The sequence below is a fragment of the Plecotus auritus genome (genome assembly GCF_963455305.1).
Source record: "Plecotus auritus genome assembly, chromosome: 7".
Classification (NCBI taxonomy): Eukaryota; Metazoa; Chordata; class Mammalia; order Chiroptera; family Vespertilionidae; genus Plecotus; species Plecotus auritus.
The window spans coordinates 22,815,542-22,839,563 of NC_137774.1; the positions used below are offsets into that span (position 1 = coordinate 22,815,542).

Consider the following 24,022-nt stretch of genomic DNA (forward strand, 5'->3'; position numbering starts at 1 on the left):
ACATTGAAAGGAAATTAATTAGAAGAAATATTTTAATATCACTATTTGTGTCTTGCTAATGAAACGAAAATAGGATTCTACCGAGTCTCCTATCTACCTACTCCAGGACTTCTGTGAGGATCAAATGAGATGAGGCATGGGAAAATGCTTCATAAACATTTGGTTGAACTGTAAAATGTTTGCACCTGGCTATAAAGCAAGTCGGGTTCCTGGGCTGAAGAAACTCCAAGGATGCTAGTCGCTAGGGAGAGGAAGCCAGGCGTTGCTACGTGGCATCATTACCCGGTGCCCACAGCCACCGTTTCCAGGCTGGGCTGGGCTGTGGGCTGCATTTTGCGCCATGGGGTCTTGGCACCATTGGCTGCAATTTGGTGGGGTATCACTCCGGGGTGGTGGCGGGGCCTGTGTCCCACTTGGGGGAAGCCGAGTGTTGGTTTGTCAGTGCCAGGTCTGTGGTGCTGTTTATTTTTAAATGGCCAGTGCGCATCATGGCAGCTCCTGCGTTGAGCGCCTGCCCCCTGGTGGTCATTGAGCATCATAGCTACCAGTCGGACAGATGGACACTTAGCCTTTTATACATATAGGTTGTTTGTTTTATTGTGCAGAAGTGTTTTAGTTTGATGTAGTTCCACTTGTTTGCTTTTGCTTTTGTTGCCTGTGCTTTTGGGTGTCATATCCAAAAAACCATTGTCAAGACCAAAGTCAAGGAACTCTTCCCATTTTCTTCCAGGTCTTTTATGATCTCTGGTCATATATTTAAGTCTTTAATTCATTTTGAGTTGATTTTTATGTATATTGTAAGATAAGGATTCAGTTTTAATCTTTTGCATGTGCATATCCATTTTCAATCACCATTTCCTAAAGATACTATCAATTCTTAATTTCATTGATTTTTAAAATTGTGTTTTCTAATCTATATTTCATTTCTACTCTCATCTTAATTGTCTCCTGCCAACTTTGAGATTAGTTTGTCTTTTATTAGTTTCTTAAGGTCTAAAGTTAGGTGTGTGTGTTTTTTTGTAATGTAGGTATTTATTGGTTTCAACTTCTCGTTAGAACTACTTTTGCTGTATTCCATTGTTTTGGTTTCCATTTTCATTTTTACCAAGATAATTGATTTTCTTTTGATTTCTTCTTTGACGCATTGGTTATTCAGGTGTGTTAATTTCCACATGTTTGCGAATATCCCAATTTTCCTTGTGTTATTGATTTCTAATTTCATGCTCTTGTGGTTGAAAAGGATGCTTGATATGATTTCAGTCTTCTTAAAGATCTTAAGACTAATTTTGTGACCCAGCATATAATCTGTCCTGGAAAATATTCCATGTGCACTTGAGAAGAATGTGTATTCTGCTGCTGTAGATTTAAGCCAAATTGTAACAATAACCCTTTAAATGTGAGTGGTCTAAACATCCCAATTAAAAAGCAGAGATTATTAGACTAGATAAACATAAAAGAATGAACTACTGATGAATGAATTCCAAAATCATTATGCTAAATGAAAAAAGACAGGCACAATTACATACTCTATGATATTTACATGGAATTCTAGAAAAGACATAACAGCAAATCTTTGGTTAATAGGGTCAGTAGTGAAGGAGATTAACTGAAAAAGGGATAGGAGGGAAGTTTTGGGGTGCTGAAAATATTTTACATTCTGATTGTGATTATATGACTATACATTTATCGAAACTTATCTCCATGTACATTGGAAGTTTGTGAATTTTATTGTATGTGCATTATTTCTCAATGCAATTGATATCACATGGAATTTATTATGTACATGTAGGAACTTGGGGAATGTAAGGACGAATAGATGACTTGGGTGATGAACACACAATGTAATAAACAGATGATGGATTATAGAATTGTACACCTGAAACCTATATACATTTTATTAACCAATGTCACCCCAATAAATTCAATTTAAAAAATAAACATTTTTAAAAAATGTTTTAAATAAACTGAAACAAATTTAGCACTGAAAAAAATCTCTCTACCCTATTAAAATGATGTTTGAAATGTTAGAAGTTAATATGATTTTTTTAAATGAGCTTTAATTACCTACTACATTTTAATATATTTTTAAATTATTAGGTTGAACTAAAGCGCCAGTATAATGACCAGCATTCAAAATTGAGAGGTCTTTTACCTGGTCGTCAATGGTATGAAATTCAAGCATACAGGGCCTTAAATCAGGCCCTAGGTAGGTAAGTGGAGTTTAATGTAATGTTACTGTAACATTATCTGTGAGCAGGGCTCTATGTAGAGTTAGTCTTACTACTTTACTCCTTATAAGAAATTTGGTAGAATTTTATTTCACTAGAACCCTAGTTACTTGTACATTTTCAGTGATAGATGTCACAAGTGAAAGTTGCAAAGAATCAGTGGAATAAATGAAACTCAAAACTCACTTTGCTAAAGTTTAAAGATTTTTGGTTGTTCAAACAATGAGTGACACAACTTTATAGGAGCTTACTACCAAACAATAAAATTTTTGTCTTAATGACCATCAGACTCAGATGATGATTTTTTTAAAAAATATTTTTTTATTGATTTCAGAGAGGAAGAGAGAGGAGAGAGAGAGAGAGACAGAAACATCAATGATGAGAGAGAATTATTTACCGGCTGCTTCCTGCATGCCCTACAGTGGTGATCGAGTCCACAACCCAGGCATGTGCCCTGAGCAGGAATCAAACTGTGACCTCCTAGTTCATAGGTTGATGCTCAGCCACTGAGCCACACTGGCCACGCTCAGATGATGATTTTATGCATAAAAAGCAAACCATTTAAGAAAGGTTAAACCAAACCATGCTCGTGATACCAAAGAATTAACACAAACTGACAATAAAATTTAATTATAATACTCCTTTTTCTAAGGATTCTGGTTCATTAAGATTTGTACTTTGTGGAATTAGTTTTTAAATCACTATTTTATATTGTAATTTCATATTGTAAGGTACTAACATTTAATTAATACACTTTTTACTTCTCCAACTGAAATTATTTATTCTATAAGAAACCTTAGTATTTTATACATTTTTTCTGTTGTAGCATATATCTCATTGTATTATATTAGCTGTTTCCTTCCCTAAGCATGTATTATACATTTTTGTATTTTCAGCAACCATGTCTCAGCTTGGGGCATAGATGGTTAATTAAAATTTGTTGAATTAGTGGAAAATGCCAGGTTCAGTGCTTTTTTTTTTTTCATTATACCATATTGGTCAGAGAGCTTCAAGAGCCTCAAAACCTACTTTTCTAGAATTTAATAAAAAGGATATATTTGTTATATATATATATATATATATATATACACACACACACACACACACACACACACACACACACACACACACACACACATATATATATATATATATATATATATATGCCTAAGTGACTGGCCAATCGGCTGACTGGCCAGCCGGCCGAGTGGCCAGTAGCTGTGATGCGCACTGACCACCAGGGGGCAGATGCTCAACACAGGAGCGGAAACCACAGGCATGGAAACATGGAACAGACTGATGAATCGCAGAGGGAAGGGAGGGCGGGAAGAGATTAACCAAAGATCTTATATGCATACTAGAGGCCCAGTGCACGGATTTGTGCACCAGTGGGGTTCCTCGGCCTGGCCTGCGGGGATTGGCCAAAACTGGCCTGGTGCACGGATTCGTGCACCGGTGGCTCTCCGACATCCCCCAAGGGTTCCCAGATTGCGAGAGGGTGCAGGCCAGGCCGAGGGACCCCACTGGTACACGAATCTGTGCACTGGGCCTCTAGTATTTATATATAATACTGTAGTTATAGTATTTTATTAATTAAAAAATGGGTAACACAGCTGTCATTGATTTTTAAGGGCAATAGTATCAACAAGTAACAACTAATAGAAACATGTTCATTTAAAAACCTAGTAAATATTTTACATCATTTGATAATACTCATAATGTGTATTGATTGACATAAAAGGTGCTTATACTTAGGCACTGTCCTTACAAGGGATATGAGGGTCTAAAGTAAACAGAAACAAATTGTGTTAAAAAGTGTTATCTTTTTTTAAGGCCACATGAGTATTTGAAGTAATATAAGTCCTTGAAATGTAATAACAGCTTTCAGGAATGTACCATATGGTTTTGTGACCAGGTTATATAACTGTACTATGAGTTTCCTAACAGGTCTGCTTTACTAAAAGTATCTTTGTTTCAAGTGGGCGTAATTCATTTGAGCAAGGCAGTATGAAAACAATGGGAAAATGAAAAGGTGAAACCTGTTTTTCTGAACTGTTTTGTTAAATTAAATGCCTTTCTTTCATAGGGCACTTTAAATATAAACTGTAGTGGAACCAAACAGAGTACCAGCCTGACTTTCTATTGATTTTCGACACTGTCCTATAATGTTGGCAATATCCATCTTCCCATTCTGCCCAATTTTATGGTCTGATACCTCAGAACACATGGATAACAAAACTTTTGATCAAAAAAGGATGTCATATAAGATTTAGATTTTTTTTAAGTCTCTGTGGAAAAAATCAAACATTTATATTAATCTTCACCCTTTCTCAAAATCCCATGATAGTAAAGGAATAAAAATGCCAAACCTACAAAATTAAAAAGGAGCGGCAGAGGGGACAATGACAGACGAAATGTCAGCAAATTCTGAACACTGGAAAACAGATGAATGATTGAATAACTTAACAGCCAAGAGAAAACTGAAATTTAAATCCATAGTTATGAAAGCTAAGAAGATCCTCCAGATTCAGTCATGGAAAAGCTTAGGACTTGGGGGCACTCTAAAGTTTCAGTTAAAGTAAGGTTAAACACAAGAGGATTGGTTGCAAGTTAGTATAAAAAATAGTTTGATAGCTCCCTCCCCCATTCATGTTTACTCTCTAGAGCAATTAAACTACAGTCTATATATTCTTCAACTCCTGGTACAGCTAAGGATGTATTAATGATGGGGATTAAGAAACGTCTACCTCCTGAATGTCAGCACTCCATCTCCTTTTTCTTGTAAGTTCTGAGTAAGCTGACAATCTTATATCTACAACTCAGGAAAGTACAGTATTTTTCTTCCAGGAAACTGACCACTCCATGAGTAAGGGTCTACAGATAGTGACACAGTGGCCCTGCTCCTACCAGATTACCTTACTGTGAAGCCTCTTGGCCTATAAGCCCCACCCATGATTACAGAGCTGCCAAGAATTAGTGCCTTACCCTTAATAAGTCTCAAGAGTCTTTAGATATTCAAAGAATATCTATATCATGAGATATAGAAACCAAAACAATAGCAAAATAATACCAACAAAACAGGGTGGAAGAATTCATAGAAAACAGAAACAGTGCAGTAGAACAGGGGTTAGCACACTTTTTACATAAAGGGACAGATAGTATATATTTTAGGCTTTTCATGCCATATATGTTTTACATCCAAATTCTTGTTTTTTCTTTAATCCTTTAAAAATGTAAAAACCACTTCTACCTTGCAGACTGCACAAAAACAAGATATGGGCCAGATTTTCCCTGTGGTTCATAGTTTGCTAAACTCTGGATAGAAGAAAGCTTTAAAAAAAAATAAGTATCAGTAATATTTATAGAGAGGTAAGCTAAGTGCCTTCAAACAGGAAGAACAGAAAATAAGAAAAAGCTCCTAGACATTAACATGATAGCAACAAATTTTAAATGAAGAATTGGGCTTAGAAGATAAAATAGAAATTTTCCAGATCAAAAAGACAAAAGGAAAATAGGTAAGAACTTAAAAAAAAGATCAGTATGTAAGAACCAACTTATGATCCATATTAAGAGACTAGAGAAAATAGGGGAAAGAAACATAGCAAAGAAATAATTTTCAGAAAAATGCTCAGAATTAGAGGGCTTAATTTTCTGGTTGAAAGGGCTCAATTAACTTATCTTTAATTAAACTGATTATTTCTTTATCCTACTCAATTATACTTTTCAACTCCAGAATTTCCAATGGGTTCTTTCTTTAAAAGTGCACAACTCCACTCCTAGTTATATACCCAAGATAATAAAAATTTTGTATTCATACCAAAACTTGTACACAAATGTTCTAGCACTATTGTTTATAATCGTCCGAAGATGGAAACAACCTAAATACCCATTAACAAAATGTGGTATATCCATACAGTGGGATATTATCCTATCTAATAAAAGAGTAATATGCAAATTAACCATCACTCTGCTATACCCACAAGCCACGCCCACACGCCAATCAGGAGCGAATATGCAAATAAACCCAACCAAGATGGCTATGGCCACAGACAGCAGGAGGGAGGCTTGGGTTTCCCCGGCAATGGAGGAAGCCAAGCTTTCTGCCTGCCCTTGCCGGCCTAGGCCTCCACTCAAGGCTACCAAGTTTCAATGATAGAAGATACATAAACCCAAACAGAAATGGCGGCAGCCACAGAGCTGGAAAGAGCAGCAGGCTAGGGTTGCCCCCGGCGATGGAGGAAGCCAAGCTTTCCACACACCCTGGCCGGCCCAGGCCTCGCTTAAGGCTACAAAGTTTCAATTATATAAGATACATAAATCCCAATAGAAATGGCTGCCGCCACGGAGCATGCAGAAGGCTTGGCTCTGCTCCAGGCTACAAAGTTTCCATTGTAGAAGATAAATAAACCCCAGATACCAGGGCCTCCACTTGGGTTGCCAGGGGGCGTGGCCAGCCTGCAAACCACCACAGGCCCCTCGCCCAGGCTGCCCCATGCCCCAAGGGAACCCCCACCCTGATCCGGGACACCCTTCAGGGCAAACCAGCTGTCCCCCACCTGTGCACCAGGCCTCTATCCTATCTAATAAAAGAGTAATATGCAGATTGACCATCACTCCAACACACAAGATGGCTGCCCCCATGTGGTCAAAGATCCTGCCCTCATGTGGACACAAGATGGTCACCACAAGATGGCCAGCAGGGGAGGGCAGTTGTGAGGGACCAGGCCTGCAGGAGAGAGCAGTTGGGGGTGACCAGGCCTTCAGGGGAGGGCAGTTAGGGGCAAGCAGGCTGGCAGGGGAGCAGTTAGGCATCAATCAGGCTGGCAGGGGAGTGGTTAGGGGGTGATCAGGCTGGCAGGCAGAAGCAGTTAGGGGCAATCAGGAAGGCAGGCAGGCGAGCAGTTGGGAGCCAGCAGTCCTGGATTGTGAGAGGGATGTCCGACTGCCTGTTTAGGCCCGATCCCTCGAGGGGTCCCAGATTGGAGAGGGTGCAGGCTGGGCTGAGGGACACACACCCCCATGCACGAATTTCGTGCACCGGGCCTCTAGTTCATCCATAAAAAGGATCCAAGTACCGATATGCAATACAAGTAACCTTGAAAACATCATGCTAAGTGAAAGAAGCCAGACACAAAATGCTGAATATTGTATTACTCCAGTTATAGGAAATGCCCCAAATGGGCAAATCTGTAAAGACAGAAGGTAGGTTAGGTATTTAAATGCACTTTTGACATACAATATTTTGGGATAACTAGGAGTGATGAATAATGGGCACTGGGATTTTTTTGGTGAAATAAGAATGTTATATAATAGTGGTGTGGGTTGCACAACCTTGTAAATGTACTAAAAACCACTGAATTGTATGTTTAATTTTAATATTTTTAGCAAATCAAATCCAGCAATCTATATAAAGAGTAATGCATCATGACCATATGTGATTATCCTAGGAATGAAAGGCAGGCTCAATATTCAAAATTTTGCCAATATAATCTACCATATTAACAGTCTAAAGAAGAAAAACTACATGAGCATATAAATTGGTGCATATAAAAGATTTTTGTAAAATTAAGCATTCAGTTATGATAAAAACTCATTAAACTAGAATAAAGGTCATCTACATAAAACTAACAATTAATATAATACATGAGGTAAAAAATAGTCTGTGGCTAAGAAAAGTTTTGGAAAATACATTTTTTTTGCCTTTCAAAATAGATGCATATTACATTTTGGGATGTTGAATTATCAGTAGTCAGCAGAAGTATGGGATTTGGTTATAGAACTACTTTGGTACAATGTATTGAGTATAACCTTGATCATAATAATTAGTTTGATTAAAGGAATATAAACTAATGACACGTAATTGATTTTTTCAGTCTTCTATCTTTCCCATTAGAAATTTAGCTTTTATTTTCAAAGTTATATCTGTTTTATTTTCTTTCTATATTTTATAGATGTATTCGACACAAAAATGATTGGGGAGCTCTTATTTTAGTGGATGACCGCTTCAGGAGTAACCCAAGTCGATATATATCTGGTAAGATTCTCATCTTGGCTTAGAGTAATGAATTAATAACAATCTTTAATGACTTCTATTTTTAAAGACAATGAATTAGAGAATTTTTAAGTTAAATTAATTGGTGTGACATTGATTAATAAAATTATTTAGGTTTTAGGTGCACAATTCTATGATACATCATCTGTATATTGCATTGTGAGAATTTGAATATTTAGATCAAACATGGAAAATCAATATTGAAAGGAATTCTAGCCTTTTAGTGCTTATGTTGTTTGCAAAAACAAAACAAAAAACAATCTTTATAGAGGAGAATCTGGTTAGTTATCAACAAAGTATTAATCAATTAGAATCCTTCAATTTCTTAGAATATGGGATTTGATCAGTAACACTAATAATTTATTTAGTATTGTTAGAGGGAAAGCTGTTCTACAGAAATGACTTTTCTAAGAAATACTAAGTTTTTACATTTAAGCACATCTCCTTTTGCTGCTTAGGATTCTTTATTCTTTCATTCTGGGTTATGTTGAGGTTTGTTGTTGTGTTTGTTGGTTTGCTTGTTCAGAAATGCTTCAGTTATTATAGAGTTTATGTTAGTCAGAGCTCATATTTTCTAAAAGGAAAAACACTATTGCATGCCACAAAATTAAATAGTCATTTCCCCCCCATTCAAACGAATAAATACTAGTATTATGTCTCTATTCAGGTGGTCCCTGACTTTCATTGGTGTGACTTAGGATTTTTCTACTTTACAATTGTACAAAAGTTATACACTTTGAATAGAAACCATGCTTTGAATTTTGAATTTTGAACTTTTCCTGGGATAGTCATGTGTGGTAGGATACTCTCTGGTGATGCTGGGCATTATAAAATAGGTTTCAAATTAGATAATTTTGAGCAACTGTAGGCTAATGTAAGAGTTCTGAGCACATTTAAGGTAAACTAAGTTAAGCTATGACATTTGGTAGGTTAGGTATTTTAAATGCACTTTTGACATACAATATTTTCAACTTACAGTGAGTTTATTAAGATGTAACCCCATCATGAGTTGATGAACATCTGTAGTCTTTATTTTGCAGTAACACAATCCCTTTAGAGGCAAAATCAGGAACCCATCAGTTATTGAAGAACTGTTGGAAATATTTGCATCTTTATTATTATCTTTAATGCTAGAAAGTTCATACTATACTATAATGAAAAGTTGCTAAATTTTAAATTTCAGATTAGCTTTCAATGAGTATGGACTATACTTTTTCCATTTCAGAGCCTAATTACTATATTTGGTTTGATATCAAAACATATCCACCTTGGATGGATTAAAGCAGCAAATGTTGCTTTATTAGTCTTGCTTTTGAATGTAAAGCAAACCATTGTGCTTATGTCAAAACATAACTAAAAGCAAAATGTTAAGTGCTTATGTTTAGTCAGCAGGTGGAGCTCAGATTCTTTCAAGTTTCAAAAGTAAACTGACATTTTACACTGCAAAGGCTTACTTTGATTACAAAATGATCAAAATGGAAGTGGTAACTATAGTACTAAAATTTCTCAATTTTGGAAAATTTCATATTATTAGGTGGTGTAATTATTTTCTCCTAGCAACCAAAAAAAGAACTTTAAAGGAAATTCTTAATTTTTTTAAAATCTAGAACTTAAACTTTTTCCTTATAGTTCAGATTTGTTGAGAGATTTTTTAAATTAAATATATTTTATTCTTTATGGTTTTAATTAATTTTTTTTGAGACTGTGAAATTTTTTCTTATCTGGGCAATAATAGCACAAAATACAAATTTCTTTTGATGACTGATAACCATTTAAATTCAATTTTTATACGTAAGACTGATATAAAAACTCTATTAAAATACAAATAAAGGAATGTATTTGAAATCAAAGATAGTAGTCACCATTGTGACTTTTTATTTTTTATATTTTTAAAATATTTTTTTGTTGATTTTTAGAGAGAGGGGAAGGAAGAGGGAGAGAGAGAGGAATCAAGCCTGCAACCTGGGCATGTGCCCTGACTAGGAATTGAACTGGCAACCTTTGGGTGCCCAGGACAATACCCAACCAACTGAGACACACAAGCCATGGCCACAGTGACTTTTTAAATTACTTCAAAAGGTGATGATAATTTTAGTAATATTAGTAGAGAACATTTATTTTTTAAAAGTTTGAATATCTGATTTTGAATTTCATTCTAAAGTGAGTCTTACTATAAAGCCCCTTAGATTAAAAATTATGGTTCATTTTTATGCAGTTTTCATATGTCCTAAATCAAATTTTGTCCCTTACAACTGATTATTTGTATAATTTAAAAATAATGTAATATTTAGATAGGACATGATTTACCCATAAAACAAACAGTGTTATTCCTTTTGGCGCCCAGAGTAGTTTAAAGGTATATTTGGAATTAGGGGGGAAAAGGAACAAAAAACCTATGAGACTGAAATCTTGAATTTATTTTTGCAAAAGGAGTGAAATTTAGAAAGTAGGTATGCAAAATTGTGTTGTTTACAACTTCTAGTTTCCCTATAATGAAAAGGCAGCCAATTTTTGTGGGGAATTGTGAAATTAAATTTGCTTTATTCGTGAGTTATTCTAAACCAGTGGTCGGTAAACTCATTAGTCAACAGAGTGGCAAACCGCGCCGCAGTTTGCCAACCACTGTTCTAAACTGAGAAAAATTCCGCACCCACCCCCACACTTTACTCACATTGCCTCTTTCCTCTCTCCAGTTGACAATCGTGGCATATAAAGAGAAAAGTTACTGATTTATGAGAATATTGTACATATAAAAGTAAAAAGGCAGGAAGAGTATTGAGAACCATTCTATATACTCTATAAATTCTAGATTACTTTATTAGAAAAATTATCCAAGTTTTTCTTAATACATAATTCATCATAACCAAATATCATAAATAATATAAAATAACCAAAGTTTCTTCCCTGGGTTTACTTTTTCCTTAGGACTTTCTAAATGGGTACGGCAGCAGATTCAGCACCATTCAACCTTTGAAAGCGCCCTGGAATCTTTGGCTGAATTTTCCAAAAAGCACCAAAAGTTCATTGGTGTATCCAAAGAGGACAGAAAGTCTCTACAGGACAGTCAGTCTACACTTGAAGTGGCTTGTTTGAAGGACAATACCTCACCTTACTTTTTAGAAGCAGCAAATCATCTATTACCAGAAAATCCTAGGGAAGGTAAAGCACAAATGTGTGTCTAAGAATTAAAATGTTGTAAAATGAATAACTAAAAGTTCATCTCTCCCAAGTGACATCACCTCCAGGAAGGATAAATGTATGAAAAGCTTTGTCCATTTTCATTTGACAGAAAAGTCTTCCATTATATTTAGTGAAGTGATATTTTGTGTTATAGATTAATGTCCTTAAATACCTTGGTTTGTAATGTAAAGTATTGTCATAAATTAGTGAAGTAGTATAGTATATTGGAATGGGAACAAACTTTGGTCAGGAGAGCTGAGCACATTTTCTGATTTTCCATTAACAAACTTTGCTACTACTCCTGGCTGGCATGACTCAGTGGTTGAGTGTTGACTTATGAACCAGGAGGTCATGGTTCGATTCTTCAGTGTGGGGCCTGCAGGAGGCAGCCGATCAATGATTCTCTCTCATCATTGATGTTTCTATCTCTCTCTCTCCCTTTCCCTTCCTCTCTGAAATCAATAAAAAAAATTTAAAAAGAAGAACAACAACAACTTTGCTACTAACTAGCTTTGTGACGAGTAGCAAGTACTTAACTTTTTTTGAGTCTTAATAGAAAAAGGATTATCTGCATACCTATCCCTCAAAGTTGGGTTGTAAAGATTTAATAATATGATGAATATTATAGCATTGTAAAGTACTATGCAAATGCTAGATGTTTTTCTAAAGGTTATATTGAAAATTGGTCTCACTTATAGGTCTTTTTCTTACATGAATTTCTTAGTTTAGGGAAATAAAGTCATGTATTCTAAATGATAAAAAAAATATTTCAAAATATATTAGAATATAATGGTCAATATCAGGGATTGGCAAACTATGGCCTCTGGACCAAATTTGGCCTGCTATCTGTTTTTTTAAATATAGTTTAATGGAACACTCACATCCATTCATTTACATATTATATACAAAAGTGGAGTTGAGTAATTGTACTTAATACACTAGAACAGCACAATTGAGTAGTTGTGACAAATACAATAAGACCTGCAAAACCAAAAATATTTACTGTCTGGCCTGTGATAGAAGAAGTTTGCCAAACTGTGGGTATGTAATTGGTATTATTTCAATTGTTTTAAGAATATATGATATTTTAATATATCAATTTTTAAATATTTACTTTTTAGTATATGCTTCTATCTATATACATAAAAGCCTAAGCGACCATTACAACCAGATGACCGGACTACCGGCCGGTAGCTATAATGCACACTGATCACCAGGGGGCAGACGCTCAATGCAGGAGCTGCCACCTGGTGGTCATTGTGCTCCCACAGTCAACTTCCCGTGGCCTGCCAACCTTCCACAGTCCCTGCCCCCGGCCAACCTGCCCCAATCGCTGTTCAGGCCGAGGGACCCCACCTGTGCACGAATTCATGCACCAGACCTCTAGTATACAATAAATGCCATAGTGAATTCAAGGTCATTATATTGGTAATCAGGAAACCTAGGTTCTAGTACAGGTCTGAGTACTAACCAGTTTTATATCTTAGTCTGTGTAGTGTCAATTTCCTTAAGGGAATTAGTCTAGGTCAGTAACTAGTTAGTGGATTTAAAAAGTGAATTATTACAGCCTGTTCCCTCCTTTATTCAGCCCTCTTCCTCTTTTTACCCTTTTTCTCATTCACTCCCGAGGTTCCTGGTGTGGGATTTGAAAATTTACCATACAGCATTATAACTTGGGTTAGGACTCACTGGAGACATAAGGTTCTTTTTAGAGTTAATATTTTGTGCTTTACATTCTAAGATGGAAGTCCTGTTACTGGTTGTGGGCTCAGGATTTTGTCTCCTTTACGGTTATTGTAGTATTTCTAACAAAAATCATTTTGATAAAACAATTATTATGCTAGGAACAAAAAGTTAACATTTTTACATTTTTGTACTCATAGATGATCCAGAATTATTGGAAGAGTCTGGCCAGGCATTGGAAGCAGAAAACATTGGGATTTCCAGATCCACAAGCCCAACCTTCAACAAACAAATAAATAGAGTTAGCTGGTCTAGTTCTAATTCTTTGGGGCAGTGTTTTTCTGGTAAAATTCTGACTTCAATACCTAAGTTTAGGTCATCAGAGGACTGTGCCTCTAGTTCTTCCACTTTCAAAACAGAAAAGGATTGTGTAACTGTTTTGCCACTCACTGATAAATTTGAGTCTTCATCTCTAAGAGTAAACACATCATTTGAACCATGCCCTCAGTCAGAAACTATTATTCCATCAATAAAGATTGAGGCTGCTCTTCTTAAAAAAGATCATTCCGAACAGCTACTCTGCTGTAAAGAAGCCCTGGATCCAGACATTGAATTATCTCTAGTGAGTGAAGAAGATAAACTTTCTACTTCAAATAGAGCTTTTGAAACAGAAGCAGAAGATGAATCTATCTATTTTACCCCTGAACTTTATGATCCTGTAGATACAAATAAAGAAAAAAATGAACTAGTTGAAACTGATAGAGACAATAGATTGGCCAATAATTCAAATTGTATTTTAGCTGAAGATCTTTTTGAAACTAGGACTACAAAAGAAGTAGATTCAGTCAGGAAAATGGAAGTTGAGGATTGCCTAGACACAAAGTTAAATAGACTTATGCATATTGAAGAAAGTAAAGTTGATGATATTGGTAATAATATAAAAACAACTCATATAAATGAATTAGAACTGGAGAAAACTCGTGAAATGGATATAAAGGACTGTAAACAGTCTCCTCCCAAAAATAAAGGTGTGTTCCCTGGTGTTAGATAATAATACTTAACTGTCAAGCTATAAAAATACGTTGTACTTATATTAAACTTTATTATAAATGGTAACTTATACATTAGCTAAGTATAATTTTTAAAATTTGAGATATATTTCTTACTTTAATTGCCATAAGAGTTTTAAAAGTATATTAAGTTCTGAAATACAAGTTTTACTATTTTTGAGTTTTGATAAAGTGATTCATTCAAAATATTTTCTTTCAACAGTCTTCCTTAGCTAAGTGCAATTCAAAATCAATCAATCTAAAAGATATATAGTTGTCTAGGGCATTTTAAATTTTACATAAACATTTATATATTGTACTTTTCTTCACCCATTTTTTTTCATCTGATACATAAAAATTAACAACAGTGTAAGCCAGTAATGTTTTATTATAGATTTTACCTCAAATTGGTCTGACATTTCTTTTAGAAATCAAAGTTTTCTTAAAAAATTTATTCCTGTATTAAATTGATGTTGTCTTACATTTGTTTGTTTGATAAACTAAAATCAAGCATGTTTTAAGCAAACTTATGTAAAGTTATAAAATGCCAAATGAAGGACTCCGAATTTTCAGTTCTGATTATCTAGCTTCATTATCATTGGGAGGAAAAGTGACATGTTTTAGCATAAAGGCTTTAATTTTGCAACTATTAAGATAAAAAAACTTCATATGTAAATTTGATAAGTAAATGTAAACATGTGACTGTAGCTTAAAAATGTTCCCTTACAGCTCAGTAAGTCTTTCTGTAAGTTTTGACTTTAGGTTTTTGTGAATAGAGCTATACTTCTTATAAAAAATGGTTATAAAAGATGCTCTTCTCTGACATCATTCCAAAATTACATTCACTGATCTTTTTCTAAGAAATATCTATTATTTTATGGACATTTAGGCTTCTTGTGAGTGATTTGAATTGAAATTTTACGATATATTGAAGTTGTGGAAGTGGTTCATTATTTTCAAGTCAGAATTCCCATCAATCAAGTTTATTTTACATTTATTTGGATGATAAATTATTACATATGCATGTGCTTACTTTTATTTTGATGGTATTTAGATTGAATACAGTTTAACTGTTTATAGCATTGGATGCCATAACTCTTAAGCATAGTTCAAATTGATAATTTACCAGTTAAAGCATTCATCTAGAGATTGGGATGTATTATATCCCACCTAGTATTACATGTTTTTTTAGTTGATCAATGAGTAATAAGTTACAAAGCATTAGATTAGAAGGTAATTTCTAAATTGTTTTGAAAGGATACAACCATTTCTCCTCTCTGGTATATTTTTAAATTTGCAGATAAGGGTAGTGGAGTAGTAGAAAGAATACCAGGTGGAGGAAGAAAAGAGATTTGGGCTCTATTCCTGACTCTCCCACTAATTAGCTTAGTCATGTTGTCAATTACTATGCCTTTTAGGGAATGTTTTAACTGTGAAATGCAGGATTTAGTACTATAAAATCATGTAAATCTCAGCTTTAAAAATCTATAATTTAAAGGAATATATGTTATTTTACTCTGAATTACTTTTCAATTGCTTTTGTTCTAAACAGAGTGAAGTTAAGCAAACCATTTTATAGTGTAGGTGAAATGACACTCATCTACCTATAAGGGAGTAATTTTATGAATATGCACATAATAACTTGAGAAGCAAGATTTATATTTTAATAATGCTGTGCTTAAAACATTGCCTTTAGAAAAATTGGTAAACTACATGAGAAAAACCAAGCACATTATATTTTAGTTGTATCTTAGTGTTATTATCCAAGTTGATCTCAAATACCATCCCCTTTCCCTAATATTTATTCCTTCCAAACTGTCTAAAGCTAAAAAGTTCTTTATTTGGAATGTATGTAGAGATGTACCACAGCTTTTAGTAATTCCAAGAGGTGTTTCAAAAATTTTGTATAATGATGTCAATTTTGAATCAGATGTATATCTATATAGTCTCCATAGATTGTAATTTTGACTAAGTGGATATTGCAAAAGTACTAGCCTTTATAATACAGTAGGTTGTAGCACATTTTCATTAGTGATTACGTACTTTTTAAAGAGATGTTTCAGAGAGTAGAATACATTAAAATATGTAAAAGCATTTAAAAGAGTACCTGGCACATGGCAAACTATCAGTTATTAGTTAGTAAATCAATCATATATCTGGAGTGCATCCTTACTTTGTATGAAACTTTCCTAATGATGATGAAGATGATGGATGGATGGATAGATAGATAGATAGACAGACAGACAAACAGATGGACCAAAAATAAAGAATCGTTATATGTGATGGCCAGAGGGACGAGGGGACAGGAGCTGGTGGAGGTGGGCAAAGGGGGTGGGGGAATGGGGATATCTGTAATACTGTCAATAATAAAAATAAAGTTAAAAAATAATAAAAAAAATTGTTATATGGTTAGAAGGAAAATTATTTGGTTTATTCTTTAGGACTTTTGAGATATTTAAGATTGAATTTGCTTATCAGGTAATTTGCCTTACCCATTTGATGCATATGAAGTAATTATCTAATACTGAATTTATTCAAGGGCTGAAAGTTTATAGAACATACAGGCCACGAACCAGGAAAACTACCAGTTGGAGAAAGGGCTTTATTCATGGAAGAAAGGTACAATGTAAAGAGTAGATGTTTCCTGTCTTGACTATTGAAATTTAGATGAATCATTTATAACTTGTTATAGCTATGTTGGAAATTAATGACAGCTCTTACTCTGCTACTACTATGCATTTAATTATTACATCGTTTTTAATTTAGCACTGTTTCAAAGTTCACACAAGGCTTTGTTTTTAGTCTTCCTTATGATCTTTAAGACATTAATTTTTTAAAAGGCTTTGCCGTATTATTTTTCTGCAATATGACTATGTCATGTTATTTTCCTATGGTAAAACACATTCAAAATATTTTATTCTTTAGGATTGCTTATAAAATTTCACAAAATCAAAGTGCCTGATGTAAAATTACTTGGAAGACTGGTTATTGTAGTCATTTAATATCAGTGATGTCATTTTTGGGGTATATGATTACCTAACAATTACTTTTGCTTGTGCTCTTTTTTAATATTTATTAATGAGCTAAACAAGATTCTACTTTAACCTTTATGAATTCTTGGTAGTTTTTTGTCTATGTTTATAGAAAAATGCAGTCAGTCTTTTGTAAATAGAAAGTTATTATTAATACTGAAAATTTTAATAACAAAAAGTAAACTTAAGACTGTATCAGACAACAAATGTCTAAGGAAGCTAAAACCATAACATGAAGTATCTGTGCAGCTGTTAACATACAATAGAGAGCATCACTTCAGGGAATGGAAATTTAGACAGATGACCTAAGTTTATTAATTCTCTAGCCTTAAACGATTTTCATGCCTACCAAAAAAAAGAAAAAAGCATTTTGTTTCTTAAGCTTTCACTTGATAGAACGAACCATTAGCTGCCTGGCTTCCTGTACTCTACAATGGAGCCTTGTTATAATAATATCCAAGGGATCTGAGCCAGTGGATCACCTTATTGGTGAAACCTCCTAAGAATGAAGTGCTTTCAGTAACTAAACTCTTGGACTAGGTCCAAAACAGCCCATCTTATACCAAATTCCACTCTATAATGAACGAGCTTCAATGTATTAGAAGAAAAACAAAAGCTGTATGAAACTTACTATTCCCAGAAATTAACCTTTGAAAATCTAAGGGTAAATACTGATTAAAAGGAACATTTATCAACAAGGCATAGTCATGTAGATATCTTCCTATTCTTCATAATAGATTTGTATTTTTTAAATCTTGGTCTTTTCTAAGCAGTTTCTATGATTTTGATGCTCATGCTTTTCCCCAAAATTTCATCATTTTACATTAAATTATTTTACATCAGTATTTACAAAGCTCAATATTAAAATGTTTCATTTGGCCTCTTGCTAATATAAAGTATGAGATTATGTAATTGGAGTATCATTTATGCAAACTAAGTTAGATGCCATCATTTATATATGATTCATAGTAGTTGAAAAGATTTAAGGATATTAAATACTGATAGTTATTATTTTGTATCAAGTATTACCTAGGTATATATTCTCTTTTATTTTCAAACTACCTTGTGGTATTCATACTTTAATATTAACCATTCTTTCAAACATTGATCTCTCTATGTGTTGTAAAAGGACCCAAGTAACCTGCCTTGCCAGTCAGGACTTTATTGTATTATTTGTGGAACTGAAGTATTACCTAAAGCAGAAGGAGGTAGGAAATATAAAAAATTACTTTGTGTCATCCTTAGTATAGGTTCACCTAAATTGCAATAAAGTAGATTGGTGTATTAATATTTTCATATTTTAGTCTTTAAAGTTGATTGATAATATACATGGACTTTATTATCATTAGACTTGGAAACGTTCCAAGTCCACCTGCTGACTTACTTTGGGCAAGTTACTTAACTCTTTGGAATTTCTGTTTTCTCATTTTAAAATGGAGATAATTAATTTAATAAGAAATAAATTAAACTTTATGAATACCAATGCAGTAGAGTACTTTAAAGCTTTTTTAAACATCAGGCAAAGAGAAAGAATTGGGGGTCAAAGGAATGAGTGTGAGCTTTGGCCCTACTATTTACAGAGTGGCCTTGGTCATAGTATTTTACCTTATTGAGCTTTAGCTTTATATTCTAGTGGGGAAAAGGTGAGCACTACCTACCTAAGAAAATTATTGTGAGGATTAAATGAGATGATATACAATATGTGAAAGTGCTCTATAAATTCTGAAGCATTGTCCAAATGTTAGTTGTTAGGGAACTTAAACAATAATCTACAGTAATTGTTATCTCAGCATTGCACCTTCAAATTTGGCTGAAAAACACTTAGAGCTTCTTTGGAAAAAAAGTTCTATGTAGTTATTCTTTTACTAGCAAGATTTAAGTATTGTGAAGACTTATTTTCTGTTTTTTTTTTTTTTTTTTTACATTTCACTTTTGTATCTAAAAATATATATACATTGGAAAAAAAAAACAACAAAAAAAAACCACCACAAAAAGTTACCAAAGGAACACTGAAGTCCATTGAGAACATTCTATGTAAAATCCATAGGGCAGATCAGGGATTTTTTTGAGGGGGAGGGGTGTGTCTTTGTTGTTTAATCTTATACTCCCAACACTATATTAACTGACTATGACTAAATACATTGAATAGAGCATTCTATAAATGTATTTACTTTGTCATGACTTTGTCATATGATACTTGGCTCTTTTTCATTTGACCAGTTTCTAGACTCTAGTGACCTTTCTTTTTCCAAAAGGAAAGGAGACACAGAAAGAAACATAGATGTGAGATGTTTCTTCCTGTATGTGCCTTGACTAGAGATGGAACCCGCAACCTTTTGGTGTTTGGGTTGATTTGCCAAACAACTGAGCCACACGGCCAGAGCAATTTTCTTTAAGTTTTTACGGAAAAAGAAATACTTAGAATTTTAAAATACATTCTTGAGGAAATTCAGGATATGCTGTTTTTTCCTGGTGTTCCCATCTTCTGATCTTTTAGCCTCTCTACTCTGGATTCTTTACTTATAAAGGAAGCAAAACAAAGCAAGAACATAGCAGATACATCTATGGTGCTTTAGAGTGTGCCATGTAGTGTATTATAGAGCTTTCAAAGTCAACAATACAGGTGGCAGGCGAGAATTCTACCATTGAACCACCATACACATATAATACCTTAATCAATAAAATAAAATAAAAAACAGGAAAAAAAAAGAGAAAAAACAATACAGGTGGTATTCTTATTTTATAAATGAGGGAAAGGGAACATTATAATGAGAGCTCAATCAAAGTCATGGAACTCTTTCCACCATTTTGATGTATTTTTGTACTTTTATATTCATTTTAGTTTACCTTTGTTTGCCAGAATCTCTTTATGAAAGGCATAGTCTTAGAATTCTGAAAGCAAGCCTCATTCTCTTATTTTTTTTCCAAAGGCGTACTTTCCAGAATCATAGTATCTAGATATATATAAAAGCCTAAGCGATCATTACGACCAGAACAACCTGTTGACCAGTCGCTATGACGTGCACTGACCACCAGGGGGCAGAAGCTCAGTGCAGGAGCTTCCCCCTGGTGATCAGTTTGCTCCCACAGGGGGAACACTGCTCAGCCAGAAGCTGGGCTCACGGCTGGTGAGTGCAGCAGCGGTGGCGGGAGCCTCTCCGGACTCCGCAGCAGCGCTACTGAGCAATGGCAGCAAGCGCAGTGGGCCGGAATAAGTGCAAGTGGCGTGGCGGTGGCTTGGGCTTCTCCCTGGCCGCCTGCCGCTTGGTGCACTGCTACATTCCCCGAGGGGGTCCCAGATTTCAAGAGGCCGCAGGCCAGGCTGAGCTCTTTACCACCCCCCCACACACACACCCCGTGCACTAATTTGTGCACCAGGCCTTTAGTTTTTATATTAAACAAAAATATATTAACATTTATTGGGGAATATAAACTCAAACAGTCCTAGAGCATAGTATAATGCTTCACACATAGTAGGTGCTTAGTAAAATTTTTAAAAAATATTTTATTGATTTTTTACAGAAAGGAAGGGAGAGGGATAGAGAGTTAGAAACATCAATGAGAGAGAAACATCCATCAGCTGCCTCTGCATACCCACTACTGGGGATGTGCCTGCAACCAAGGTACATGCCCTTGACCGGAATCGAACCTGAGACCCTCAGTCTGCAGACTGACGCTCTGTCCACTGAGCCAAACTAGTTAGGGCATTAGTAAATATTTTTTTATGAGAAATATTTTAGAGTAGGCCAGAATTTTAGAAATCACCTACCCCTCAAACATGAGGTAACTGATTTCCGGAGAGTTTTATTTTTTATTTACTTATTTATTTTTTTAACAGTGGAAAGGAGAGGGAGAAAGAGTTAGAAACATCGATGAGAGAGAAACATCGACCAGCTGCCTCCTACACACCCTCTATTGGGGATGTGCCCGCAACCAAGGTACATGCCCTTGACCGGAATCGAACCTGGGACCCTTGAGTCTGCAGGCCAATGCTCTATCCACTGAGCCAAACCGGTCAGGGCGATTTCCGGAGAGTTTTAGTACTCAGATCAAGGTCATTGATGGCAACACACCACACTTTGTTTTTAATGTAGTTTAGTTCATATTAAATTGATTTCTTAAAGCATTCTTAGAGAAAAGTACAATTTTAGATAACCAAGAAATTAACACATTAAGATAGTAACTAAAAAGCCAACTCAATTATATTTTTTTTACTGTAACTGTATCCAACTATAGAGTTTATTATGAGAAGTGGTATCGTTGGTGGTAATAGGTTTTAATGACAATATATTTACTTGTTTTATTGTTTCCACTATGTATAATAATTCTCCATTGAGTTGTCTTCTGATTGACGAACATACATACACAAATTTATTTTAATAAGTTACAGAAACCAGCAGTATATTTCTAGAAAATTAATATAATCGATAGTGTGATATACTTTCCTTAAATTCTCTTTCACCTTATTTCTTATAGGAGTTTTAAAAAAAGTTTTTTCCAAGAATGCTGTGCTGATAAAAATCCAAAGAATCTTCCTAAATATTAAATTAAGTTGCACAGAATCCCTTTGCCATTGCTTAACTGAGTCCGAGTACAGTTCAAAAGAAGAAAATTCATTTTATGTAACGGGGGACAGTGCTGCCCTTAACCATTTAAAAACCACATTAGTGGTTTTTCAGACTTCAGTAAAGAATGAAGGTAAACTTATTTAATAGCTATATTGCTTTCTTGTCACTTTCTAAACCCCTTAAATGTAAATAAGGGACCTTTTTATTTTCATGTGAATTCTCAAATGAAAAGCAATTTTAAAAATTGCTCTTTAAAATATGTTCCACTGACTTAAGAATTGCAAAGGAAGAAAAATAAAACAGAATCTCAAATTTTGTTCAAAACAAAGAAATGTGTAAATAAGAAAAGTTACATCAGTACAGATGAGGCATTGATCTATCTGTGTCTGATACTGACTCCAAAAAAGAAAAAAAGAAGACCACTTTACAAGGCACACAAATCCAGGTCCAATGCATGCTTTGACAGGCTTGACCTGGGTAAAGGATGGGCAGTAACTCATGGGAGCAACCTCCAGGGTAGAAGCAACTGGGCTCCACCAGCCATTCCTAAAAAACAATGGGATAGATGCTTAGAGACAAACAAATAACCCATACACACAAGTGTTTTTATCTTTGCATAAATATGTCTCAGGCTGCCTACTGCCCTTGTACAATTTCCCAGCTACTTTCAAGTCTGCTCATCATGTTCATTTTTATTCTGCCAATGCCTGTTTCTAATGTTGGGTAGAAAGGACTAGGCCAAACACCACTGTTCTTTATCCCAGCCCTACACTCACCTAGAAATAAGTTCGTCTACTCTTCCTAGAAGCAGTAGGGACAAGGGGAAGCATATTACTTCTGTTCCAAAATGCTGACTTCAGATAACCCAGACACCTATTATTTACCATTTTCAACATCCTTTTCTTCCCATTTAAAATCCGAGGGCAACAGCTCTATGATAATATACATTCATTCAATACTAAGTATAAAAGACCCTTAAAAATAAAACTTGGGATTTCTTTTTGTTGCTACCCCCTCAAAGGTGGACCATTCAGGACAAGTCTGAATGTTTACTTTGGTTACAAATGTCTGCAGAAACATATGGTCAGATCATATGTTTCTAATAATGTTCACGTCAGTACTTTGCAGCTTTGACCAATTTCAATATTTTCTCTGGAATTGGAAATTCTTTCTTGTGGGAATGTACTCATTTATCAAAAAACGAATATGTGGTTGTTAAAATTTCTTGGCTTAGTGCAGTGTGGGAGATTGTAAGATAGTTTTGAGAATTACAACTTTGCATAGATTCACAGTCATCTTTTACACAAATTCTTCCCATTTCAACTGCTTACACTTAAGCTTGCAGTGAAAAGCTATGTTGTTAATTTTTTTTCTGTGCTGCATCATCCAACATCTCATTCTGAGTCTCCAGTCCTTTTTTTAGTGACTTCCAGGCACAAATAAAATTCAATCACAAGAGAGGTTGGGGAGTGCAGTGTGTAAGAGAGGTTCTCTCTTGGTCTCTTGTCTCTTCTCTGCCATAACTATACACCTTTGTTTTGTAGTACCATTAATTCCTACAGAAGGTAGCAAGTGCTCATTCAACACCTGGAACTCTCATTTCCTCCATGAAAACTTGGAGTTTTACTCACTTTATACCAAAGGCAGGCCAACACAGAAGATTATCCTTGCATATTTGAGATTTGTTTGGTGGATTGTTCAACTAAAGAATATGGAGAAACTTTTTGTCCTGAAACCAGATATATATTAGTGATATCTATTATTGTTATGAATGTACTGTAAAAGGAATGCTACTCCTGCAGATGTATTACCATGTGAAAGCTTGAGCAAAATTACTTTGCTATTTTAATTGAGGGAAATTACATTCTCATAGACTTGTATGATAAACAAATTTCTGTTTTAAACTTACTGGTGTTAAATTTATGAAAAGTCCCATTTCATAATTAATGTAGAACAATTTTCTGATTGTAGAATATGGAGATTTATAGGGTTCTCAATTATACATAGTTTTTTAAAAAAACAAAGGATTACATTTTTCTCTTGAAAACAATTTTGATTCTGAGGAAGGCACCAAGCCAAAGGGACTGAAGCATGAGTTTTGGATTTGGACATTTTAAATCCCAGCCTACTGCTTTCTGACTTTAATTTATACTCCCTGAAACTTTTCTCACCCATAAAATGAGGACAATAATAATTACCTCATAGCATTGCTGTGAAAATAAAATAATGA

At 34.7% G+C, this 24,022-nt stretch overlaps 1 protein-coding gene across 1 annotated transcript in view; it reads left to right on the forward strand.

Annotated features, from left to right (window-relative positions):
* The window catches only part of BRIP1 (BRCA1 interacting DNA helicase 1), a gene marked incomplete at its 3' end in the record, with an annotated part of 115,392 nt that extends 101,198 nt beyond the window's left edge, over window positions 1-14,194 (forward strand). Inside the window, exons 17-20 of the mRNA XM_080680033.1 lie at window positions 2,098-2,210; window positions 8,180-8,262; window positions 11,206-11,439; window positions 13,344-14,194. Coding sequence (XP_080536159.1) covers window positions 2,098-2,210; window positions 8,180-8,262; window positions 11,206-11,439; window positions 13,344-14,194 — 1,281 coding nt within the window. The remainder of the gene's footprint in view (window positions 1-2,097; window positions 2,211-8,179; window positions 8,263-11,205; window positions 11,440-13,343) is intronic.
* Between the last annotated feature and the right edge of the window lie 9,828 nt (window positions 14,195-24,022).